We start from the raw sequence: 27,503 nt of genomic DNA, 5'->3' as shown, positions 1-27,503 counted from the left end.
AACCACTAAGAAAGGAAGTACACAAAGAATGAAGGTTTAGCCTCCCTCTCCAAAGAAGAATTAATGTGTATCAAATGAAATTAGCAGTTAGCAGGTTCAAACCAAACCAAAAAATGGCAGATTCTAAACCAGGAAACAAACTGTGAGTCTTTTGCGACAATGTAGGTGTTAAAAATGTTCCTGTCGATTCAAAGTGTTTTTGACAAATTGATGAAAGAAGGATCTACCACAGGCTATTAAAGACAAAATTCCCCATAAAACTTTCTGCTGAGAACATCTTTAAGCCACAAGCCACTGCACACTGGCAGATATTTGAGAGAGTTATCACTATGTATTTATCCTGTTCTTCCAGCAGATGCCTAGGAAAGAGCATAAATCACTGCAGGAGATAAGAGATGCCAGGATATGCATCCCTTAGCACAGACACAACACACAGAGCCCTTCTCCCAGCCTCTCCTGGCCCTCACAGACAAGGACTCCACCTATTATTTCTGTACACTCCACATGCAATGACTCAGTGTTCTGCAGGAGAAGTGAATCAAATATGCTCTGCTCAGTGTGCCAGTACTCCAACTATCCATCTATAAACTGAAGATGGCCTAAATTCAGTCTGGTGAGGAGGGGCTTTTTGCATGTAAATTACTTCATTTACAAAGAGTGTTCAAAGGAAGAAGATCCTTGTCAGAAGGAGAAAAACCACCCTAGAATGGAACAGATAAATCTGCCAGATGAGGGCAGATTTACCCATGTACAAAACAGTAGACACAGTTTTCCCACTGCTACACCTTGTGCAAAAGGGATAGTATTTCCCTGAGGCAGCATTTTAGGAAGTCATGACCTTAATTCGAGGCTTAAGCCTCTTGTACAAAATCCATCCACACACTTGCCTGAAGAGGAAAGGTGAGACATGCCCAGAGAAGTAATATAAGTTAAGCAAGTATATATGTGCAGAATATTTTGCATACAATATATATTTCCATTTATATAGCTCTCCTATAGGTTTTCTAATCATTAGCAAAAACTATTTTTAAAGCTGGAATAAGCTTTTGGTTAAGTGGGTGAGAGCACTTACCTGAATAATAGTCCCTTGGCCTGTCAGGCTCAGTGAAGAAAGAAATGCCAGCTAAATAAACAAATAATGCATAAACTGTTAGAACAACCATATTTTCTTCACAGAATACAAAATTCAAATTTAAAGTACCCTTTCTTTAAGAGCCTGTTTCATAAGATACAAGCAGAAAATCAGTCACAGGTACCTATGGATTGTTTTGGCATCAGTGTGAGAATATACTATTGCAAGCTTGTATGTTGTTCCAGATTTTATAGTAGTGTCCCATGTTCAAAAAATATCTATGTAGACTAGAAAAAAACCAACCTGTAACATTCTCCCCAGGACATATAATGAAAAATTTCTGCACTGAGAGTGTCCATTAGTAATAATGTTTAATGCACAGAAAACTGAGGACTGGAGCAACACTGCATTATTCTTGCTATGCTACACAGGAGAAAAAGAATGACCTGTGTACTGAACACAGCTACCTGCAGCTCTCCATCACACAGCAACCCACACAGCAGCAGGGCAGGTTCTCCTAACAGTACTATGAGGTTTATCACTGACTCCCAGAGAAAGTCAGTTTGGTAGGGACCTCAGAAGGTCCCCAGTCCAACTCTGAATCAGAGCAGGGTTAGTGAGGAGATCAGAGGAGGTCACCCAGTCAGGGCTGTATCTTGCCAAGTCCAAGGCTGGAGGATGCTGAAGCTGCCCGGGAAGCTGAGCTGATGCTTGCCTGTTCTATAGTCATCAGGTAGCTCCCCCATGGCACAGAATCAGGCAAGGTTAACCTTTAACTAATGGGACACCTGACGTCTGTTCCCTCCAGCAAGGCAGGAAATCTGATGCTTTGGTGTCCTTTTATCCCTTCCAACTGCTGAACATACATGACTTACAGACTATACCCAAACTGTGAACAAACCTCCAGAGAGAGCACACACATTTGAACAAATAATTCCCCACTATACAAACACCATATCTGTGCTCAATTTGATGGAACAATCATGAATAAAGTACTCAACCTATAAAGTAGTCAGTCATAAAAAGCCAAATATTCTGCCAACCAACCCCAGCACAGCTCTTGTGCCAGGGCTTAGACTTCCAATTAAAACACTGGTATTTATGGGAGTGCTCATTTAAAAGTTTGCAGGGCTGTATTTAAAACAATTTTTAAGACTAAAGATGTCGAAAGATACAACCTTTTTTAAAAAATAAGTATTTCTACAATATGAAAAGCTGTAATAATGCATTGTTGGAAAGCTTGAGAAATTACAGTAACAATTTCTTAAGCATCCCACCACCTTTTTCAAACTGTAGAGACTTCCATTAGAATGGACACAAGCAGCAGAAATCAAGATGGAAACATTTGATTCTGGCATGTATTTATGGCCTCACCACACTTCATTTGAGGTGACACTTTCGTTGAAAGATTATGCTCTAAATAAATACTTAAAAAGAAGGGTAAAAAGTATTATTCCTCTACATAAAAATATCTGAAAGTCACATTTATTCTTAATTGTTCTTATCCCCATTTAAGAAAAAGAACTGAGGTTTTTCTTTTGCATTAATAAAATGAACATATCTTTAATTGTCTAAAAACTTGCTGGAATGGTCTGAATTTCTATATGCAAGACTTACTGAATTTTTTTTTAAAAAGTGTTTCTTATGCAGATTTTGTAAATTCAACAAAATTATATACCTGCACAGGCTTGCATGATCTTTTTCAGAGGTCCCATAGTGTACATCAATCCAACAAGAATCCCAGCCAGATGCCCAGCAAAAGAAGTCCTAGAAAATAAAAAAATCTTGTGAGTAATGGGAGCCTTTTTTTCATAGGGATACAAAAGGGAAAGTGCAGAATTTGTCGTAAAGAGAAAGTCCCTGAGACTTCTCTGAGAAAGTCCTTGAGTGAGACCAAGCACAGAGAAATTATCTGCCTGCAAGGATATAATGCCAAGTATTTTTGTAACTACCTTTAAATTGGGAGGAATACATTTCCAGAAAAGTATTTAACAAATATCCTGAAAAAACTAATTGGTGAGACCATTTTAATGCTTGTTTAAAGGACAGGATATGCTTTCCCTAACAGCAATTAAACACTTACCAAATGAGTAAACTGGTTTTCAGCTTTAAAAAGTAACTTACATTGTCATGTCTGGGTAGATCTTACCAAAACCATTTACAGTTCTGAGTGAAAGCACAAACACAGTACTTTCTACTGCATTTTTATCAATGCAATCCTGCAATTAGTCTGAGATAAGCATGAATGCAGATCCACTGCAATCGTTGTCACACACTGCCTTCAAAATTGAAAGAACAATTGAAATGCTGAGATCCAAATTCTTTTCCATGCATGCTAACAATTTCTTTTAAAAATATCACTACCATTTGTATACAGAATGAAAAGGTTCTGGAGTCTCTTGAGAAATCAACCCAAAAACATACGTTTATAGTAAATAAGGAGATTTGCTCCACTTATTGCCATGACTATGGGGTACTCTATGAATTCAAAAATCAATTTTCAGCATTCAAGTTAAAGAGTTAAACCCTTTTGTGTTTAAACATAAATTAAGAGAAAATCTTCTGAATTTAAGCAGATGTAAACACTACTTGCAAATTTTTCGTCTCTATTATGAAGTTACAGAAGCCAAAACACTAAACGTTGAAATTTCCTACAATGTGCAATTAGAAATAACTCATTTATACTGGCTGTCAAAAAAATTAAATAATATGAGCTAAAACGAGCCTTTTTTCCTTCATAAAGTAGAAATGAAACCTCTGTTTAATGTACAAAGTATAATGTTTGCATCAATTTTTACATTCAGGTCAGTGATCCGCAGGAGTTACACAGATGATGGCACCAGCGCTCAAGCCAAAACAACTCCTGTGCATCAGTGGTAAAAGGAGACAGGAAAATGCACATGTCACTAGAGGAAGGTAAAGACCAAATCCAAATTCACTCTTTTGCCACCTACTTAACCACAAACTTGTATCCTGCCATGGAGAGTTGCAGTTCTCTCTCATCAGTAACCAACAACTCTCATAAGAGTAACACATAAAGGCTGATATGAACATTTATAGGTTAAAGGTGGTTACCAAAATAAAGTATCTATAAGGACTAATTTTCCAAATAGATTTTTCTGGAACAGATTTATGAAAAATGCATGCCTCACCTGGAAAATATCTGACCTCAGAAAATTAAAAATACTTAAAAATCACCTACTCTAGAAATCTCCAACATGATACTGATTCACCTCAGATATCTGCCCAGTTCTGGAAGAGGCACGGATTAAACAGAAAGTAACTTTTCACATATATATTCTTCCATTAAGCAAATAATCCCAAGGACTGCTAAGCAAAGCCTACATCTCAATACCCTTACTTTATGGAAGGTGAAGATTAGAAGGATACTGAATGCACTTTAAAATTTTTCCAAAACAAAAACATTAATGAGAAAGAAAATAATTAAACACTAGTAAACTAAATCCTCTCCTAGAACACAAATCAAAGTTTCCAATAGGTTCAATATTACTTTTGGATCTTCCATTGGTTATGGATTCTCAAGTGAACCTGCTACATCAGTCCATTCAATAAGGCAGGTCCAAATTTACTGCATGGCTTTCTGACTGGGCAGAATTCTGCCCCAATTACTGACCTCTTATCTATCCAAAACTAAATTATGCAACTTGATCTACAAAAGGAACCAGTTAAACATACACTTCAAATACTACAGCTTGCCCTGAGCATACAGATGAGCTTGTAAGAGCAATACTGTGAGAGCTACAATTGCTATGGTTCATTGCAAGGCAGTTGGCAGTTACTAATTAAACATGTTGTCTTCTAGGACATGAATTTCTGGAGCTCACTACTTGTTTTCTGTAGCCCCCATTATCATTTAAGTGCTGTGAAATTGCCCTCTGCAGAGGTCACTGTAGAGGTTTAAATGAGGCAGCAATCTAAAATTCCATGAAATTATGAACTATTTTTTGATATTATTTCTGGACTTCCTATCCACTCTCTACCCAAAGACATTTCTACAGTAATGTTACTGAAAAAGAACAGCACCAATCTCTGAAATGATGTTTTTCCTCTACCGTAAACAGTGTGATACAGTTTTACTTCATACATAACACTCTTTCACTATTCTTTACTAATAAACAGTATTGTTAAACATATCACCAAATAAAAACTATGTTCAGCTAGAACAACAGTTTATATTTTTCAGAAAAATGTTTTTAATGCACTGAAAGCTTCAGGTTTATATTTGTAACAGTGCCATGCAGCTCACAAATAAAACTGCATTTGGGCAGAGCATTCTTCTGTCTTTAATCCTTGCTGCAGTCAATCAAGCAGCCAGGCATAAAGCAATAAAACCAGTGTTTAACCTAAGCAATATTTGAATTCTCCTTCTGCTCTCGGAAATCTTCTATCTGTATATCATAGTATCTAACAAGGAACATCTCAGTATTGCTGAGCTCTTTTTTTTTAATCTTTCTGAAAAGTGGGAAATTGCATATAAACTGTGATTTGCTAGTTCATAGGTTTTGTGTCTTACTTTGCACATATTCTCCAGTGTGATGCACAGTTACAAAATATTACACAGGAAAATAACTGATTTGCAAATAGGATTACAAAAATCAACTGCCAAAGAAGAGCAAGGCCCTGCTCTCACAGAGGTGGGGCAAATGAACTGTTCTGGCACAGAACACACAAGGAAACTGAGGGAGATGACCAGCCGCACACCAGGACAGTGACACTGCACAAAATTTGCAGAATTCTGGATGATAATTCTATCATAAATTTTAAGTGACTAAGCCAGAGTGGGCTAGGACAGAAATGGCAAGCAAACAGCGGAATGCTGCTCAGCTAATGAAGCCCTTGGCACTATGGTGTAGTAGTTTAGTTACCTCGTTGAAAAAGTACATCCCTTTTCCTTGTCCATCAGCTTTTGTTATCTTCCCTCTAATACTCAGTTACACCTTCTGGGAATAGTATTTCAGATTTTTATTTTGAGATGTACTCAAAGTAGAGGTTTTTAAGGAAAAAGCAGACTGCAGCCCTAACATTGCATTGGGATACCAGCTAACACTACTCACACTTCATGATACATTTCAAACTACTCCAGACAGCCCAAATCTCTTCTCCTTTATTTGAAATATTAAATGCACTTACCCTGGGGAGATTAAGTGAATAGCCACCAGCTCCACCCAACAAGCATATTTACTGGATATCGGCAATCCAAGGAAACTGCTAACTCTTCCTGGATTATAATGGTTGTTTAGAACTTTCAAAGCAAATAAGACTCCTGCAAACAAGAAGAAATCACATGAAAAGTACTTGTGCACAAATAATAAAGAAATGCAAACAATTTGAAGTACCCTGAAATTTCAAAGCACCACAAAGCGTACTGCTGCATGCCAGAAAAACAGTTCTGTTTTTTCAGTGATACTTTTCAGTGACTTGAAAAAAAAGGATATAAAAATTACGTATTTGTGTAACAGCCAAATCTAAGTTGCTTTTTAGTGTGCCTGCTCACTGTTGCTATTCAGGTATTCAAAACTATACAAACACAATTCAAAAGGGGAGTTCTAGTGGAAATAATTGACTAAATTAGTGAACTCAAAAAATGTTCTGTGAGTTGAAGAAAGCCACTACTGAAAACCAAAGATGTGTAAAGCTCAACAGTAGGTTCAAATTCTGAATTAATGGAAAATCATCTTACACACACTTCAGAATCACTTGGTTCTGAAAAAAAAGTAAATAAATCACCTTTAGCCACAGTAAATAATCATTGATATCTAACTGACTGCAACTGTTTTATCATGCAACCACCAGCTGATATGATGGAATGAATTCAGAGAACTTACTGGAAGTGCTACGAAAAAGTTCCTCTAAAGACAAAGCTCACAGTGGTCTGAAAAAAACTTTGAAAAACGAACAAGTAGAAGTCTTGACATGGACACATCAAGGCTGGCACAGGCAGCTGAACCCTTCAAGGAAAGATTCTGCACTCAGGGACTCTACAGCCCCCCGAAAGGCTGATACTAGAACTGGGCATGTCTTGTTACCAAAGGGGGGTGACCAGAAAAATATCTGGAGGTCCAGAAGAGCAACTCCCAGGATGTTCCAACTCATACCAACCAGGATATCACAAGGAATCCTCAGAGGTGCTGAAGCAGCTTTTTTAGAAGCTGAAAAAGAGGGCTTGCCTTCTAAGGCTAGGTCCCACTGACAGCAAGGAAATCCCCTACTTGTCCAGAAAAGCAGTATCCACTTTTCCACTTGACTGCAGACTTTTGTAAAGAGAAGGAGTTTATTGACTTGAAACTGATCTCCTAAAGAACACAATCAGGTTTTTGAATGTTGCTATCAGAAGGAAAACTAAGAGAGTCTCTCCAAAGACAGGCACGAGTAATTTTAAACTAATAGGCTTTTCTAGAAGTCACCTGATGAGCATTACTGACATGAGAAAATTCAGAGTTCAGACTTCAATTAACCAGTGATATTACATAGAAAACACAATTATACCAGGATGATGATATTTTCATGTTCTCAGGTAAAGTCCCTGTCAGTCACAAGAACACGAAATGAATTACATAATGTTCACACCCAGAGTACATGCCTTAAATTGAAAAATAGGATAACCTTACTGACATGATAATATACATATCCACTTTCTACAATTAACAATTATTGTTATATAGCAACTATACATACTAATTTTACATATGTAAATTGGACCAACCCTCTGTCTTACCTGAAAAACCTACTCCACAATTCATTTCATAGGAAGGATCATCCAGAATTACCACAAGCAGGAGTTCCAGCACCATATAAACTACTCCAATCAGTAGTGAAAATACTGCAATTATGTAGGCAAACCATATGCTCTTAAGCTTTCTTTCCAGCATTATGCCCTTCCAAAGCATGGAAATCATGTTATAATACAAATGCCAATCATCTGCGTGGTGGAAAGGAGCAAGCAGCAAACGCTGCCAGTTCTTTCTGTGGACAGCTTCATTTACACTGAGACACACTTCAGACAGTGGCCTCACAGGATTCAGGAAGAGAAAAATATTCAGTACAAGTACCCCAAGAGTAACACAAGGAATGTTCTGGAGTCCAACTTGAGAAATTTGATAAAGCAGCAAAAGCAGTCCAGCACTGACTCCTCTCTGCCTTCGTTCCATTATTACTTCTTATTCAAATAAAAGTGAAGATTATTCCGATTTCCAGTCTTCTGTTCAATTTCAAAACCATGCAAGTTTTGGAAATTCTGAAAGAAAGAAGGTAACTTGTTATATACATATAGGGGTGTTTTAAAGCTCATCACTGTTTTTAGGTTTTTTTAAACACAAAAAAATTCATCAAGGTAACCAGCTGAGACCTTTTATATATCAGAACAAAAATTCAAGTGAGGAAAAAAAATCAGAATTTGCAAACTGACATAAAACACAAAAAAGGAGATTTATACAGATAATGCAGGCAAGCATTGTGAGAAAAAGCAGTCTGCAACCTCTCTTTCACATCCCTGGACAGGCTTTACTTAATCCATAAAGTACCTGGGTGTTCTAAACATGTTCTCATTAATCCTGATTCACTCAATAATTAAAATTCCAGGAAGGAAAACCAGTTTCAAATTCTACTCTAGAGTCTCAGTTTCCAGGATTCCTATCTTTGCTACATATTTCAATTTTTTTAATGATTATTTTTCCAACTTTTACAAATATTCAAAACAAGCTAAGCTTGGAAACTAAGTTACAATTTCAAAAAAGTAACAGAGATGCACCTAAGTACTCCTACATGCAGTTTGAAAATTGTTACTGCTTTCCTAGGGATTAGGATAAAGACTTTAGTTTAGAAGTATGTGATGGAGAAAAGAAAACTATAGGAGGAAATCATATACAAAATCTGCATATAAAATTTAAAGAGTTATGACAAAATTTTCATCTCTGCTTTATTTATGCCAGTAAAAAACGGGATTAAAGAGAGCTACAGAAATAGATCAGGCTAGAAATGGGAGTTACTCTGACAGGAACTGACAAGAGAGGAAGCTGCACAGGACAACACAGCACAGGGGAACGTGGAGTTTCCAGAGCATGGAACCACCTGTGGAAGACAGGAAGAGACCCAAGATTTCAAGCAGGTTCCAAAGGCTACCCCAACTTGGCCAGTCCTACTTTTACTTCTGGAAACTCTGCAAGGTGGCCCAACAACAGCACAGCCTCTCCTCCCCTCCAGTGTGCCCCTTCTTTGCAGAACTACTGAAGATACACAACACATTATTCCACTTTAAGTATCAGTTATGTAGAACCAGCAAAACACAATTACTCTTCAAAACTTTGCCAGCAGGTTTCAAATGAAACCGCCTGAAATATTGAGATATATACTAAATTCTCAACACCCCATTAACCTTCTTTATCACTATACACAAAATAGTTAAAGTTGATAATATATTCATTTTTTATTTAAATGCCTTTCCAATTCATCATATGAAATGATTCCTCTCCAGCTTTTTTATTAGATAAACAAGCAACAATCTAATTCTTCTAGAGGACAGGAGGAAAAACCAGACATTTATAAAGGACAGCTCAAGATGCAAAATTTAACCTTCCCCTATGTCTGTCAGGATTTACTAAATTTCACATTTCTATAGACCATTGCTACGTCTGCAAACACTTTACTGAACATTTTTACTTAGGTATTCAGAGTATTCTTAATAATTTGATTCAGTTGCATTTCATGAACTCAGTGAGCACATGGAAAAGAAGGAAAGCACCTCTGGATGATGTTACCCTGTAACAGCAAAAGGACCTGAGAGACCAGGATAGGGTGGAACATCAAAGACAACAAGGTAGTGGCCAGCCTACCTTCTCTGCTTATCCTGAAGTGAGAGGAGCCTGTAGCTCCATGCTAGTTCACACATAGAATTAATTAATGCCACTTCCTATAGTTACATATTCTAGTCTCTGCATTTCTCCTTAAATCACATTCATGCTTATTATAGCAATTTAAGAGAAGAAAAAAACAACCTGGTTGGGTTTTTTTATCCTCAAAACAACTGCATTAAACCAGAATGCATGTAAAATGTATTTGCTACATTACAATGAAAGTCACTGCATTTTTCCCCACATTACTATCATGGAGGTGCTGCATAATGTCTGAGCCTTGTCCAAAACAGAGTGAAAACACCAGAAATGTACTTTATACCAGGCCTCTTGAACATATAACTGCCTTCCAAACCCAGTTTCTAATGATCACAATTTAACTCCAGAGACCACAGCTGTAGCCCCCACAAAGCTTAAATGAACCAACCTGTTAAAGTGTAAACTGGTCATTGCAGATAATTAATATTGTCGGTCTTTGACTTTAAAGTCAACATTAAAAAAAAAAACCCCTTAGTTAATCACAAGTTTAATCAACGTCATTCCTTTTTTTCCACACTACTTGCTCTGGTATCAGGCAGACCAACACCCCCAAATATTCTTATAGTCTTCTGTTCAGACCTCTGGCTTTTCTTGTACCGCTGACACAGTTACATCTTTTTCATCACAAAACAGTTGACACAAAAACTGCTAGAATTTAAAAGTGAACATCCTTTAAATGCAAGTTATGTGGAAACCTCAAAATCTTGCCATACCATTTTGTTCAAATTGCCATATAGTCTTGTGTTTTAAAGCTTCCATCTCTGCTTCTGATACTCTTAAATTTCCAATTTAAGTCCTTATAACACCCATGGACCCAAGAAAAGAAACCCTCATCCAGCACATATCCAGACAATAATCATGGAACAGGGCTGGGAATGCTTTCCACCATGATTACAACAGTGCTAGTTATCATAAAGCATTCCCATTACTGGGAGCAATCAAAAATGTCAGCCAAAACACATTATGTGTTTGAGTTGAAGGGAAAAAGATATAAAAAGATATAGATAGTTATTTGAGACCCTTCAGGAATGCAACTCCCTTAAAACACACAGAGCTTTTAACTGTTTGAACATTCCTCCTCAGCCTCTACTCTGTTTATTAGAGCTGAATGAGGCTTGAAACAATGAAGCACTTTTTCCTTTCTCTTTTTTTTGAAAACATGCCACCCACTTCAAAATGTACAAATTTCCAGAATAGACTTGAAATGGACATTTGTCCTGCATCCAGGCTGCCACGTGTCCGCATTTTTGTCACCTACTCAAAATAAATATCTGAACTAAATATTCTTGGAATTTGTTTGTTTGTTTTGTACTAACCAAGTAAAAAAGTATTTAAACTTTTTACTGTGACAACCCCCCTCACTCACTTGGCAACCATAAAATATTATGACTTCACATTACTAAAAAACTCATGTAATAAAGTAAATATTTTAGTAAATACCAGTTAAAATGAAATGTTCTACTCTCTTTTCCTATAGCTGTAATTTCAATTTAGAGGAAAAGAATCTCCCTGTACCCTTGCTTCCCCCAAAACAGACATAACAACCCCGAAATTTTGATTTATTTTTATGCAAAATCAAGTACACTCTGGAAAAAAAATTGTGCATTCAGCCTACACGTCCAGATTAGAGCTAAACTAATGTCAAAACCACTTGAAACATAAAGGGTGAGTATCAGATCCTAAGGACAAACCATTCCACAATACAGATAAGCCTCAACAGGCCCACACTACTTGTCTGTGAAGATACGAGTCTCAGGACACAAAGGCTTCTCCCGGTAAAGACAGAAACTGTTTTTAGGGCAAAAGAGGAGGGCAAAGGAAGCAGGAGCAAACTGTAAACACTTTTACTGTGGCCCTCAAACTTTGGAAGGGGGTGGGGAAAAGCCCCAACAGAAAAAAAAAAAAAACAATGCAAGGAAAAAAACCCTAAAAATCTGAAACATAATGAATCATCCTGTTTAATAAGTATGCAAGGAGAAGGTCAGCTGCAAGCTGTCAGCTACAAAAAGCTCTGAAATGTACAGTAAATTACATAGTTCATAACAAAGAGAAGGTTCTGACTTAAATTAAAAAATTATTTACTTCATAAAGAACAACTTCTGGATTCATCTAAAGGGCTTTCCTTCACAAAGGAATACTGAATGGTGAACTGAAAAGACACAGCATTTCAGAATTTGGTGAGAGGAGTCACCCATCTATAATAAAAATGTTTTAAAACTATTTAAGTCAATAACTCCCTTGCTGAGACAATACAAAGTTAAATATCAATGTTAAATGACCTCATAAATGGCTAGATCACAGTCTTTTTTTATTATGCAACATTTTAAATTTCATTCAAAGTTTTCTGTTAGAATAGAGAAGTTCTTCTGTGTCTTATATCTGCTTCAGCATGAAAACTGAAAATCTCTTACAGATTTTTAATCCTCTTCACCACCACTAAAAGAGGAAGTCCTTAACAAAATAAGCTTTTAAACTAAGAACTTCAATTTAAAACTAAAAATGTGTTCTGAAGGGCGTAACAATTACCACCCACAATAAAATATACACATGTTAAACCATACATGCCAAGAATCATTTTGGCCACTTTATCCCAAAATAAATGAGACAGCTTTCACAGGAAAGAACCCAAGGGACTAGGTCAAATCTCTCTTGTAACAGACAATAATTAGTAACCGCCTCTCAAAACACCAGGATACATCTACACTAATTGAAGTTGAAGAAGTAAAGTAGTCATAAATACTTAACATATCACTGTACTTGTAAAGGTAAGGGGATGTTACAGCTTAAAATAAAAATACATCAAAACAACAGTGAACTTCAGATTAGGCCACAGGTGAGTTTTAACTTCACAGATGTTTAACTCTAATTAAGGTCATGGATTTGGGTTTTGGTTGGGGTTTGTTTTTTGGGTTTTTTCCACTTGATTGCAATTGTTACACTCGTATAATCGTAGAAGAGCATCCTCCTTTATCTTAAGAATTTTGTAATATTATTAAAAATGAAACCATCAAAGATTGCCTGACTCCACTTCAGAAGTGCGAAGCACAACAACTTTACAATTTTAGCATTCCTTGGTAGATTTGAGGGAAAATTTGTCTGCAGTGTGTAGCAGAAAGGAAGAACGAGAAACTTACTTTTTGAAGAAATCCATTTTAAATAATATTGGTTAAACCTACAAACAATTCAGAAACATATGCTTTCTAGTATTACTGTTATACTACTGTTGTTAACACCGCCAATCTATGCCAGTAAAAAAAAAACAAAACAAAAAACAAACAGTTCCAGGAAGAACATCACTGTGCTATTTCAGGAAATCAAACCAGCTCGAGTATTATTAATTACATTTTTTAGATACCCGAATTACTTAAACTCGGTGTTTAAACAGCTGTAAGAAAGCTTACCAAATACAGCCAAGATACACTTGCCATTGCTTCTTCTTTGATACAGGTGCAAGTTATTTGCAGTTTTTGCGGGTAGGTTTTTTTGTTTCGTAGTTTTAACAAAGGAAGGGATATAGTTCTGGCCAGTTATTGATTTTTTTTTTTTTTTTAGTAAGTTATTTCTAGAATTTGTAAAAAATACCGCTTTAGAAAATGGGGTAAATGAAAGCAGTAAACCCAAACTGCGGAGGCTGTGAGGAGCACAGCACATGTGCGGGTGTGGCTGCGGATAAGCCCCGCGGGCTCCCGACACCCGGCTGCTCCTGCGCACCGAGAGCGCTCCCAAGAACTGAGTCCCACAGGCACGAGGGTGGGTACGCGTACAAAGATAACGGCTGTGAAACCGTGAAATATTGGGGATTCGACTTCTGAGGCCGCTTCACTTCCGTAATTCCCACCACCACTCCTTGCAGCGGCGGGGAACGAGCTAAGCTCTGCGGAGGAAAACTTCCTACAGAGCGCACCTTGCGGGCAGCTGACCCAGCCCACACCCCACCTGTTGGGGCTTGTACTGGGCACCCCCGGCTCAGCAGGGCGGCCCTCCCCGGGCGTGGGCCGCGCCCCTCACGGCCGGGTGGCCGCTCTCCGCCGGAAGGAGGCGGCAAGGGCAAGAGAGGAGGAGAGCAGAACAGAAGAGCAGAACAGGAGAGCACGGCAGGAGGAGGAGCCGCCGCGCAGGGACGGGGAAGAGGTGGTGGCGGCGGCGGCTCCAACGTCCCCCCCTCCCGGCACTCACGTTCTCCGGCAGCAGCAGCACCCGGGCCCTCCCGCTGCCCCACGTGACCCGCGGCCGCCACTCCGCGGCGAGGGGAGCGGCCCCGGCCCCGCCCCGGGAAATGCACCGCGCCTGCGCCGGGGCCGCCGCGCCGCCAGGGGCGCTGTGCGCGGGCGGGCTGAGGGCTGGGGCGGTGTCTCGGGGCGGGCGTCGGTCCCTGGCGCTGCCCACTATTAAAATACATAATCAGATTTCCTTTGAAAGCGTTTTACTGCACATGCAAAACAGTAACTAGTTCTGTAGGTTTTGTAGTTCGAGGACTTCTTTGCAAGCGTTAAAAGCAGTTAGATAAAGATATTTCAGAATCACAGAATCAACAAGGTTGGAAAAGACCTCAGAGATCATCAAATCCAATCTACGACTAAGCACTACTGTGTTAAACAGACCGTGGCACTCAGTGCCACATCCAGTCTTTTGTTAAACACCTCCAGGGTCGGTGACTCCATCTCCCTGGGCAGCCCATTCCACTGTCTAATCACCCTTTCTGTGAAGAATTTCATCCTAATGTCTAACCTAAACCTCCCCTGGAGCAGCTAAGAACTATTAGTTTCACTTGTGTAGAGTACTAGTCACTGGTGTCACTGTATTATTCCCCAAATTTGACACAGATATCCAGACTGTGAGCTTTGTTACTAATATTCAGTGGGGAATACACTGAGCAAATTATAAATGCCTGAAATAATAGGTTCTCATAGAAATGTTGGCAAGCTGATGGTGCAAATATGGGACTAGAAAGGAATCATACAAAACCCATAGCCAAAGCTACATGTAAATGGCCTGATTTTGCTGTCATTTATGTGGCACTCAGGTTTCACAGAACATTTTGGCAACTCGTACAAGTATGTCATAGAATTTATAAGAAAATTGCATTCTGCCCTTCCAAAAACAGCACACAGCTCAGCAGACTGGCAGGCATGAAAGGGGATGAATTCCTAGAAATAGGGTGGAGATCAAGTTAAAGGAGCAGGCTTTGCCAAAACAAGCAACTTCAGCATAGTCCTTGCTTCCAAGAATGAACAGAAGCCAAAAGAGGCGGGCAAGGCTCAGTGTGTGCCACCATTTAGACGTGTTACCTTAAGCTCCTTACTTTTGGCACATTTAGATCTGTTACCTCAATTAACGCTAATCATAATAATTCATAGAAATCACAGGATGTGGGAGTTAAAAGTGCCTGAACTGATAGATTTTCTATCATACACCGGGTTTACTATAGTTGGCACTATTTCCTGTAACAGTATACTCCATTTTCAGGCAATCATAATTCAGTCCATAATTCTTAAAGATGCCATATTTATTGCCTGAATACAGGCCCTGATCTTATTACTGGACGTACAAGTCCTGAGGTTGTGTTCCTTTCTGGGACCTAGAAGATTGTAGTTCCCTTTGTCGGTCAATCTGAGCAATCATATATTACTATTCTCTCTTTTCAGATCCTTAATGATATGGCAGGGATAACAAGTCACAGGAACAAAGGGAAGCTAAGGAAATGAATAATGTGTTCTAGTGCTATAATTAATGGGCCACATATGTAGCTAAGTTTAAAAAAAAACCCACCATCATTCTTGTATTCTTTACCCAAGTGTGGGATTTTATACCCATTAAGTTTGTAAAAGTTGGGTTTTTTTCCTTGTTCTACACAAATTTTACTAAAATCCCACCAGATCTTCTGGATTATTTTATACTTAAATAAATATCTTGTTAGAAGAAAAAAGAAACATCTGCTTCTCTCTTTCTTTAATCTCATGCCACCATTCACCTCATGGATTTCTTGTACTTTTTTGTCTGAATTGTTAATTTTTCTTACCAATAAAACTGAATGAAATGAGAAACACTGTTCACATATTACAACTTTCTTTTTTTTTGACAAATTCTAAATTTTATATGCGTGTGTCATGCAAGCTATTACTCAGCTTTCCTCAACTTGAAAAATGTTCTTGGGTAAGAATAACTGAAGGCCTGACACATAAAAGGTTGGTTGAATTAATGTGAGACCATATCCCTTTCCATTTAAGCAACTATTAACAGTATAGGTTCTGTTTCCTGGTTATGTCTGGCCTGATTAGAAAGAGAATTCAATACTTGGAAAGAAAATAAAGAAGAAAAAACCAAACCCATCATTTTCATAACCTGTGTACTCTTGGTACAGGAGTGACGCATATGGTTAGCACTGCTTACGCCTTACTGCTAACTATATAATCCATGTAAATATTTATCATACAGCTATTATCAGTGTAAACATACAGCTTAGTCATATGTTGACTCATAACGAAAAAGTGACATTGAGATCTTTGCTTAATAGCACAAAGTTTAAACATGTTTTAGAAGCAGTAGAGCAGATCTTAGAATACTCACTTTTTCTGAGGTTTATACGGAGGCTTTTCAACATGTAACAATTGCAAAGGAACATCCTGCTATGAATTCATGGATGCAAATTAAATCCATATCTGAAGGATATTTTTCTAATTAATGCTGGGAATCTGATAGCAACACATTTGAAACACTGTTTATGTTAATCTTGAAGAAACTAGTTAGGACTAGCCTGCAAATATAAGAATGTCGTAGTGTAGTTATGGTAAAGGAACTGTGGCTTTCCTAGACTGTCAGTACATGACAGTGCTTACAAACAGCAGAAGAGAGAAGCAGTAACCCAGAATTTGATACACCGAATATTATGAGTGTGTCAGAAAATTAACAAAATACAGATGATCAAAGGATCAGTTTAAACATGTTACTAGTTTATATACAGCTGTTGTACCACTGCTGCCATTCTGGTTCTGAAAACAACATAATGCCTTGGAAACTGTGGAGACAAGCCCTTCTGAGAGGGACAGATGGAAATAAGATCTGATAGTGAATGTTTTGTATGAATTCAGGGCTTACTCTTTCAGAGTCTTTGATCTGACATTAACTCTGTTTTTACTATGTAGTCCACCTCTACTAACTTCTCCTTTGCTGGCAGCTTACTTTCTCCAGTTCAGCTGCCAGCATCACTAACACAGTAACTTTATAATACAATGTAGACAAATGGAGGGAAAAATAGGATCCTTTCTCTCCAACCTCTAAAGATAAAATGGAATATACCCTGGAGGTTCTTGATTTGTTCATATAGACTCCCAGAAGACATAGATGAAACAACCAAATGGAAACTAAAGGAGTGTCTTCATTAATGTGGGCTGGAAGAAACAGACCAAGATCAAAAAGGTTTCCCAACACTTACAGCCAAAGGCATCTGATCAGATGATCAGCCACCTCCTGCTTATCCAGATACTCCATGAGACACTTCAGTTAAGCCAAAGCATTTTGAAAAAGCTCAAAAGCCTGAGCTGTTGTATGTAACCGGAAGAGAAAGGAGTAGACTAAAAGGCAGTGTTAAGGGAATGAATGTGTGAACTATGCCAAAGAAGATGGTACCAGGCAATCCTTCTACACAGCTGAAGGGCTTTCTAAAAAAGGTTTCAAAAGCAAAGAGAATATAACGTGACATCACTGATGAAACAAACTACAATGTAAAAAGTTACTTGGTATGAAGTAACAAAAGAGTAACCTTCTGTCTTCTAAAGCTGATTTTAAAAGTTGTATATGCAAACATTTATCTTCATTTTGCTTGACCGCAGGAATAGGAGTCAAGAAGTTGTTACTCATGATAATACTGTAGGCAGAAAATATTCTGTTGAATATAGTTCTTTTTTTTTTCAGTGGCAGCATAATTTACATCTCATCATTCACAGCTTATAAAAATCATGAAGTTAAAGTATATTCTGCTGCTGGCAGGGAATTTTTCTTAATACTCTAGCTGTGAAAATTTTGTGATTATTTCCCATTTCTATAAAGCATTCACATAATGCTTTCCGTTGTGGAAACATGGGTTTTGATCCAATTTTTTATGAAATTTGAACTACTTTATAACAAGGATGTGTCAGTATTCTGGTGGCATTTGTGTGCTCCATTGACCTGCAGGATGCCAGGACAGTGGAAGTAATGTCCTTCCCAAGGGAGATGAAATGTCGATTTACTGTACTCTCAGGTTCCCAGCTCTCAAAGTTGGGCTAATCCAGAGGCAATACCAGAGGGCTTCATTTGGCACTCCTTGTAAAGAAGGATTTGTCAAAGACAGTACAGTAATTTCACCAGAAATTACATTTAAGCCCCTTCTTGGAAGTCTTTTCTTGCTCTACATTTTCTTTTGGATATATGAGTAGAATTCAGGCTCTGCATGTTTTTGGCTTTTATGCTAACCTTGCTCCTACATTGTATATGCTCACTAGGCTGACTCTTGTCCCCTGCAGAGAGGCTGAGAGGCAGAGGCAGGGGTGAGGAAGCATTTGGAAGAGGAGGTGATACCAGCAGAAGACTGCTTCAAAAAATTTGCTTCACAATTTGGTCTTTTTATTTCTGTTTTCATACAAAGAGGGAAGCTTTATTTGCCTTGGAAGTTTGAATCCCAGAAGTAGTGAGGAGACATAGTATGCAATAATTTTAATAATATCCATAATATTGAAGTGGACATTGATTATTTGTTTGGGGGTTTTGTTTGTTTGCTTGGTTTCAACTTCCTAAAGCTGTCTTTAACATATTAAGTTTTATTTAACAAAACTAAGCCTAATGAAGGCACCTGTAACAACTCAGAGTGCATTGATAGGCCTTAATTAGGTCTTAATAGGCCCTGACTAGCCTCATCTGGGTCCCCACAGCCACACCCCCTGCCCATGGGCCCAGAGCCCCATTTAAGGTCAGCCCGAGGGCTGTGGTCTTTCCTGAGCAGGCCTGGATCAGGGCTGGTTTCTAGCTATCCCCTGGTTATGGGCTGTTGGTTCTGTCTCCAAACAGCTCCATCTAAGTACAATGCCTGGTTTTGACTTCCTGCCCTGCCTCATCCTTGTGGGCTGCCTTGTGTTTTGGACTCTTGGCTGAAGCAACTGCTGCCCATGGACCTTCCCTGCTCCTTACTCAGGTACCTTGGGGCTGGGTCCCCTTCACCCTGGAACAACCCAGAGTAAGGAAGGGGCAAATACAGTATTTAAGGCAGGGAATCTGAAAGTGGCCATTCAAAGCTGGTAAATTCTACTGAAGCATTACTTTCACTTTTTTCATTATTGGTTTTTACAATGTTCAGTAGAAATTACAAGGCTGCTGTAGAAAGCAGTAAACTAAAATACATGATGAACAAATGGGGTTTTTGAAGCACTTAAGCATTCTTAGTGTAGAAAATACTGTATGAGTTATAATCAAACTACTTAAAACTACTGACTATCACCAAACCTGAGAGCTTACATTTTGTAGCTGAGTGTTACTCAGGTTCATCTCAGGAGAGATTTTACTCTAACCTGATAAAGCAGAATTTTCTGGCAAATACAATGGATTGTGTTTGGTGAGCTAGTATAGGTGGGAAAAGCAGACAAGCTTTCAGGAGCACAATGCTTTATTCAGATCTGAAATAGAAGCAGGGGTCTTCAAAGCTCAATAAAAAGGGAGGTTAATTTTTTTTAAACTGCTTTTAGAGCACTGGAACCTACCTGAAGCAGCTGGTGGAAATAACTGGTGAGCCTGCTGGGGATGATGCTTTTTGATGTGTATGTATAGGAAATAAGGCTTAGTCTTTAGCTTAGTTTTGAATAGCAGCTTTCATCTCTGTTTTTGGATAGTGCTGCTGTGGCCAAGATGATTGCCTCAGGACAAAGACAGATGTGGTGTTTTTTGTTGGACCAAGAAATAGAGGTGGAAGCCTTCCTTCAGACCTGGAGCAGCAGAAGGAGATGGCTTCATGCTGTCCTCCCGTGACTGCTTGTCGTGATATGCAGCTGAGAAATGCTCTGACACGGTGCACTTACTGAGCAAAGAGCTGTAACAGGTTGCTGTCTTACTACTCCAGTTTATGTTTTACTTTACTGAAGATGATTGCCTGTCAGTCGTCTGCTGATAGAGCTTTCTAATCTTTAAAGAAAATCAGCGAGGTGCTTGCGATCGGTTTGAGGCTGTCTCCAGGGGCTGGGTGGGGCTGGAGCAAGCAGGATTCCCATCGTGCTCTTCTTGTGCTGAGAGCCAGCACAGCTCCCAGCTAGAACAAGTAACACAGCCTCGGGCTGCCCTGTTCCCCTAGCCGTCTCCACTGCAGGAATCACACACTTCAAAGGCCACCCCTGGAAACAGAGCGGAGGTCGGGGCAGAGGGCTTGCAATTGGCAAGGTATGAGCACTGACAACGGCATAAAGATAATCCTCAGCTATCTGCAGGGATGTTTATGCTAACTTTCTAGGACTTGTTCAGGTTTCTGGGCTTCTTCCAGCTTTCTAGGTAGAAGGGCAAGTTTTTCAACCATTAGTTAGATGAACCCTCCCACTTTCCAGAGTCAGAAGAATTCCCATGGGGATTGCCCTGGGGACCTCTTCCTTCTCTTCTAAAAACTTGAGTCTATTTGAAGCTTTTTCTTTCAGCAGCTCACTAATGTGTATTTCTGCTACCTGTCACATTTATTTTGATTATACAATCTGTGTTCAAATTTTGATCTGTGTCCAATGAGCTTGACAAATATATTTTTAAATTACTTTCCTTGTTCTCTTTACTGGCTTTCCATCTGTAATATAATGGTCTCTGGCAGCTTTCTGGCTTTTGGCACCGCGGAGTACCTAGATCAGTTACAACAAGGTGACTTGGCGTTCTGCACAGCCGCCTGTGAGGATTTCAGCCAGGCCTTTGCTTGATTAATGAGCATTGGCCTATTCTTGAGATAAATTCATGCTGGATTTTGCCAAAGGGCTACAGAGTGGGCACTCCAGGGAATTTAGTGGAAGAAATCTGTACTTGAAATGACTTTTCTTTGAGATCTGTTTACTTAATGATTGCTTGCTTGAAGGTAATACCACTGATAAGGAGGAAAAGGCAGTCAAAACTGTCAAGAGAAGAACATTCATTAATTTTTTTTTTTTTTGTCCTACTTGTGTATTACAGCCAGTCCTCTCTTGGAGGAAAGATCATATGGCACACCCTATGCTGGGCCAAGTCCCTGAGGTAGGTGGGAGCTCATGGGGTGTTCGCTTGCATCTGCATGGTGCCTGTCAGCAGTGCCATTTGTACGTCAAGGACTTGGCAGCGAGCAGTAGTCCCCCTCCTGCCCCTGCCAGAGCTACTTTCCTTTGTGATGTCTGGCATATCCCTGTTGATATCAAACACCAATCAGGTGTATGAGCATGTTTTAGTTGATTTCCTAAAAATCAATGTGTGGCAATTTTACCTGCATGCTGCTCCCCTCAGTAACTTCTGAATCAACTGACCAGTTTCAGTCTCTTCTGCCAGAAGCACGTGGGTTGCTTGTGGGCTGCAGCCCCACCACCTCTTGCAGCTACCATCTGTGGTCAGCCTGCCTGGTGAGGGGAGCTGCTCTGTGCCACTGATGGGAATGGCTGGAGTGTGCTTGCCAGTCCTGGAGCTGAGCTCCAGTTCTGGAGACATGGCAGGATACCAGTTTGTTCTAAAGGGCCTGTCCAGCACTGCTGAGGCTGTGCAGCAGTGGGTTTGTGAGGAAACTTGTGACCTTTACCTACCCCTACCACATGCTGTTTCTTTTCTAAACAGCAGGTCAAGTAGGGTTGGGTGGGAGACTTTGAAACCATTGGGTTGGAAATGGGAAGTAGGGAACATAGGGGGTAAACAAGTGTCGTGTAGGGTATGTGCCAGGCAGCTGACAATACTATGATTAAACCTGATATTTAGACCAGGTAATCAGGGTTAATTTTTCTGCTATTCATGACTTATACATTTATAAGGAGTTGGACAACTGTTTTGATGCACCATTGGGGGATGGGTGTTGAAATACTTAGCAAAAAAAATCTGAGAATATAAACTATGCAATATTTGAGTGCTTCTGCTGCAGTATCAGAGAAGTGTTTCTCTGAAGGAATCATATGTGATTCTGCAAATCCCAGGTTCATTTGCCGAAGGAGAAGAAATAAATGGATATGTGCACAAAAAGTCAATGTACTGAAATGAAAAAGCAACAGAACACAAAACACAATATGTGTGTTTTTAGAGTATCTGTCAATCTAAAGTAATAAATAAGTAAACAGAACCTTTTTAATTTGTGCAAGTAAATTCCTTTCAGGGCTGAATTAACTAAGGCATATCCCTATGAAATAACCCTCATTATATAAACCAGTGTGCTGATGGATTACTGATTTTGCAGCCAAAAAACCTCACTGCCATAGGTGTGAAGTTTCCTGATCATCTAATAAATTGATAACTTTGAAGCCTAGTTGTGACAATTTAAATGTCATCACTATTAAACAAGTTGCCAAAATGCAAACAACCATCCTAAGTCATTAAAATGTAATTATAAAGGACAGCTGGGTCTACTATCAATCTGGGCTGTGGGGACTCATAATGGGGAAAAATATGAAACTTTCACACAAACAGAATGAGATTGCTGTATGTGCCAACCCCAGCCTCTCAGGAAGCAGGGGAAATGTGTGTTCTGTGCATGCACAGTTACTGGTGCTCATAGAAGGCTTGCATTGCTGAGATGGACATAGGAATCAGTGGCAGTGTGACATCCATCAAATGTCTTTACTGTCTCTTTGCCATATATGAGGAGTCCTTTTGCATATTGCCAGGGTCTGCTTTGCTAATGAGAGGCAGATAAACTGGGTGGCAGCTACAGTCTAGCAGAAATGACAGTGGAGTGGGACTAAATTTGCTCTAGTGTGGAACGGCAGCACAAGTGATGTAATTGCAGTTTGGAGAACCAGGTGGACTCTAAGTGATAATGAAGGCTTGCTTCTTGGCTTAGAGGAATAAAGGAGAAAGTCACTATAAGGCTTTGCAGGCACAGACCTGATATGTTTATGAAAGCTGTGTTTAGTTATACTGATAACAAAGTTATTGAACTTTATTTTTTGTTTATTATTTGTGTGATACTTTGATAAGGCCATGATGTGGGCAATGAGCCCAGTCCCTGCTCAAGACTCATAGCTCCTGCTACATGTGATATAGCTCTAAATTCACATTGGTTTCAGCTCCATCCCAGTAGGTTCTATCTTTAATTCAGTGATGCAGCGTGCAGTCGATGAAATTTACTGCTGATATGCACTGTGGAAAGGGTGGAACAAGCTAGAACTGTGATACTGCTTCATTAAAATAGTAACCCCAAAAGGAGGCCCTGCAGTCTTTTGGTGTTTTATTTATATGCATTATGGAGCAACAGCTGCTAGATTCCATAATTAAGCTCCATTTTCCCTAAATGTGGTGGAAAGGGTAAAATAAGTGAGAAATGCTGATCACTGGTAAAACTCTAAAAGAAATCTCTTTTATGTTATGTATCTTGATGCATGTAATAACTCAAGTATTGGATAGCTTCTTTTTTTGAGGCTTTTACAAATCTGAATAGATTAAAAAATATGTATGAATGCTAGTGTATTGTTTGAAATAGTGGAATTCTTTTTTCTTGTATGTCAGCCTATAGCACATTCCTCTCAAAATTGAGTGCAAATAATTGCAAAGTGTGTTCTGATTGGCGCTCCTAAAATATTTAGGTATCAAATTAATGAATCTTTTTTACTCCTGTGAAGTAAATTCTTGTGGTGTCTTGGGGCGTTCATTGTACTGAAAAACTTTTCATTTATTCTCACTGAGAAATGTCTGCTATTGCATATGGGTGTTCACAAACAATTCATTTCCTTCCTTTTGTGTACTTGGAAATGATCTAATAACTGGGTGTTCTGCTGTAATTATCTACCTTTCACTTTTGTAAATTGTAATTTTTGTTTGTTTTGTAACAAGAATCAGTTGGTATGGAGCTTAGAAAAACATTTAAGATTATGGACTGTTTCTAATGAACAGATTGTTTTCTGATGCAAATGGAAAGCCAAGTTGAGAGAGGTTTTTCTTTTTTTATGCAGAAGGATGCAGCCTCTCAACAGGCTTTGTCCTTATTTTTTGGCAGAATTGGACTGCCCTACTCAAAAGCATAAACAAGCCTCAGCCTATCAACAACAGAAATGGGACACCAACCTGCCAAATACAGGGAAATGAATAAATGGAAGAACAATAAAAGTCAGTAAAGTAGGAAATCTCATGTGGCGTGAATGATTTCCTATATAGCGTAAGCAATTTTTTTCTGCTGTTTGTTTCACACAGCTACACTAAGCATGAATAAATTTTTGTCACCAATGCTGTTATGAAAAGCATGCAAATTTGAGAGATCACACTGGCTAATGGACAGAATGGTTATTTTGGAAGGAAAAATAAGCTTTCCTGCAATTTTCATTCACTATCTCCCAATGTGAGATGGCAATTTACAGCAGGTTTAGGAAATTAAATGTTAGTTTTCCAGGTGTACTGAAGAGGTTTGGAAATTAACTTAGAGAAGGTGAAGATATATGGTATTTCTCAGTGCACAGTAAGAGTCAGCAAGATGACATTGTAAAATATCCTTAGTAATAGGCAGTTAGAAAGTCTGCAGGGGATGGGGTCAAAAAAGGGTTAGCAGCTGACATCAAATCAGAAGCCAGATGTGCTGACCCTTAATCATAGGCTTTTGCAGGCTTTTTTTGTACTGCAATTCAGCATAACATTATTGAATTCACCTTTAGATTAAGCTGGTCTGCTTTGACATGTACAAGCCCATATGCAAGTTAATGGCTGTGTCATCCACTTCATTATGCGAGCTTTGATAACAGACCAGCGAGGTGACCTCTGCAAGGAGCACTGCTTTTCAAGGTCCTTAACCATTTGCATTTTCGGTGAATAGAAAGTGGCACTCCCCATTTAGGTCATGTTGGATCATTAGTTTAGTGTATACAAATTAAAACTGGGAGTAGTAACCTGCCACATCTTTTTTCTTCTTGCAAAATTACTTAGAACTATTTAATTCAGCACTGTTATGAAGGTTACCTGCTTCTGTATGAGTGCAAAATTTTTGGCTTTGCAGAGGATGCCTTCTTAAGAGACAGTAGTTCCAGCAAAGGCATAGGTGTTAGTGGACTAAAACTAAACATGGTCAGAAATTATTAAAGAATTAAATTATCTTAAAAAAAACCCCAAAAACTATTAAGGTCTGGGAATCACAAGGTTAAAAATGTGTATGCAAACCCTAACTGTTCCATGTTGCTTTTATGATTCTGCAGTCTTAGCTTGTGAGATTATTCTGCAGGGTATTTTTGCACTAGAACTGGAGTGATAGAGGGCTTCCCATGGAGCAGTTCCTGCTAGTTTAACAAATACTTTTGGGTTGCTAATATAAGCTTAAAATAACACCATATTGATGTAATGTTATCTTTATTCAGAGGCTGTGCTTCTGACTTGCTCACTTACACAGTGCTTACTCAACAAACCACACAGTAATCGGTAGTATTAAGGTCAATGGCAACAGATCTGTCTCTCACACTGTGCACTAGAGACAACATTTACTGAATATTGCAAGAGTAAACTCATTGCTGATTCCCATGAAACTACTTACCTTTCATGCAGCTGTAGGAAAGGATTTAGCCAGGAGCTGGCCAGTGGGCTCATGCCCTTTGCAGCCCCCACTGTGCAACTCACATCCTGAATTAGGCAGGTATGCAAGAGAGAGCACTTGTTTCTTAGATTGAATAATATCTGACCTTCCAGTGAGGTGTCTTCAGTGGGTATTGCATGTTCCTACAGTGGATGACCTCGATGGCATCCTTAATGACCTGGAAATCCAGATAAAATGTTATCATCACAGCTATTAGCATAATATCCCAGTTCTCAGATACTCAAACTGCAGAACTCAATGGTCTGATCTTTCCTGTTCACAAGGCAAGGGGAGGTGCATGTATGGGCCAGACTTTTCTCATGCCTGTTTTTAGACTCCCTGAATTTCTTAGCACCTATTTCACTCTTACTTTTGTATTCTATCCTTTATTCCTATTAACTGTTGCTGTGGGAAAGCACAGTTGAATTACTTTAACACTTATACCTGAGTTTGTGGTCCTTATTTTATCTGTATGAGGAGTTACAATCCAGTAGGGTTGGGTGATTTTGTCTTCTCACAGGAGTTTCACCCAGGAGTTTGGTCACTTCATTTCTGAGGAATGCAGCTGTTGAGGAAGTTTGTCATCACAGATTAAACAAAATGGCTCTTTAGTGCTGCTTCCACAGATACAACTTCCAGTTCCCTGAGATGCCTCTACTTTTTGGTGAAGACTTTACACCTCTAAACAGATATATTTCACTTGCAAATCTTAAGTCTTCAAAGTATAAACTTATACAGGCTGTGCTTTCTCTTTGAGGCTTGATGTGCAGAGGTCATGGATGTAAAATACAGGATTTATAAACCATGGGAAGGGCATCCATGTTGTGTCACTGCTCTGCTGGGACAAGAAGCATTGTGTGAATCTCCAGCTGACTAGAAGGGGGGAGACATTGCACTCTATCAGCTGTAATCCCCATGAAAAATACACCGAAAAGTAGCTGATGGTTTATTCTCTTTCTGAAGTGACTGATGCCAGTATCAGTCCTTCCAGAGAAGGAGGGCATGATGTATCTTTTTATGCTTTGGTTTTAGAGTTCCCTTTGCCACTAAAAGCAAGGCAGTGAGGGGAATTCCTGCCAAACCCAGACCGGGACTGTGGCTGGTTGGTGATGTTGTGCTCTGCTGTAGCACACACCTGTGGGACCTTAATGCACATGTGTTTAGGACACTAAAGTAGTTTTTCAAACTGGACCTGTGTTTTACACCAAATTTGCTACAGAACTCTAATGTACCAGAAGAAACTGGGTATTCTACAGTAGCTTAATTAATGTTAAGACATTTGAAGTTGCTTAAATATGAAACTGTTTCCTAATGAGAATTCCTCTGAGATATTATTTTTTATTACTTTCTCTACTTCATGGCCAGCTTTGGACTGGAGGTTAAGAACAAAAGCTGGATGCTTCTGCTGGAATTTTCCATCTAGAAATAATTACTGAGGGCAATGTTGTAACTTATCTTTCCATTCCAGACGTGGCAACCCTTTCAGGTGATTAGGAGGAAGCAGACCTCTCCATTAAAATTTTTCAGGTTCTTCTGCAGACTCAGGAAGACATTTATTCTCTGTTCATGTATTTAAGTTGATCTTTGTCATTCTGTGGCCTGGAACATCTGTTTTAAACAACAAAAGCAGGGATTATTAATCACTATCCTATAGGAAGGATTCAATTCAGTAACAAACTGCATAGCTACAGAATTGTGCAATAACTGGAGCCTTGCTGATAGCATGGATAAATTGAGGTTTTCATTGTATTGAGATGTCAGTCTTGCATCTGTCATCACTGCTAAATAATTTTTACAGGCTTAAAAAGCCCAAGAGGTATCCTGT

The 27,503-nt window shown here is 39.0% G+C and overlaps 2 protein-coding genes across 8 annotated transcripts in view; one reads left to right on the top strand and one right to left on the bottom strand.

Annotated features, from left to right (window-relative positions):
• Positions 1–14,222, bottom strand: part of RHBDD1 (rhomboid domain containing 1) — a 28,759-nt gene extending 14,537 nt beyond the window's left edge. For 4 of the 5 annotated variants that reach the window (XM_069024705.1, XM_069024708.1, XM_069024709.1 and 1 more), the window contains exons 1-5: positions 13,380–13,867; positions 7,809–8,327; positions 6,224–6,356; positions 2,751–2,839; positions 1,073–1,123 (exon numbers count right to left, since the gene is read on the bottom strand). In XM_069024705.1, the coding sequence (XP_068880806.1) occupies positions 1,073–1,123; positions 2,751–2,839; positions 6,224–6,356; positions 7,809–8,241 (706 nt within the window). In that variant the 5' untranslated portion in view covers positions 8,242–8,327; positions 13,380–13,867. Of the gene's footprint in view, positions 1–1,072; positions 1,124–2,750; positions 2,840–6,223; positions 6,357–7,808; positions 8,328–13,379; positions 13,868–14,154 lie in introns of those variants that run through there. The other variant, XM_069024707.1, reaches the window with a different exon arrangement.
• A 4,738-nt stretch (positions 14,223–18,960) lies between these two features.
• IRS1 (insulin receptor substrate 1) overlaps positions 18,961–27,503 on the top strand; it is a 119,216-nt gene continuing 110,673 nt past the window's right edge. For all 3 annotated transcript variants that reach the window (XR_011152661.1, XM_069024007.1, XM_069024006.1), the window contains exon 1: positions 18,961–19,144. The gene's annotated coding sequence lies outside the window, so the exon portion shown is untranslated. The remainder of the gene's footprint in view (positions 19,145–27,503) is intronic.

Source organism: Aphelocoma coerulescens, chromosome 9, assembly GCF_041296385.1.
Source record: "Aphelocoma coerulescens isolate FSJ_1873_10779 chromosome 9, UR_Acoe_1.0, whole genome shotgun sequence".
Lineage (NCBI taxonomy): Eukaryota > Metazoa > Chordata > Aves > Passeriformes > Corvidae > Aphelocoma > Aphelocoma coerulescens.
The sequence above is the reverse complement of the archived record's forward strand: the minus strand, read 5'-3'. Positions and strand labels throughout refer to the sequence as shown.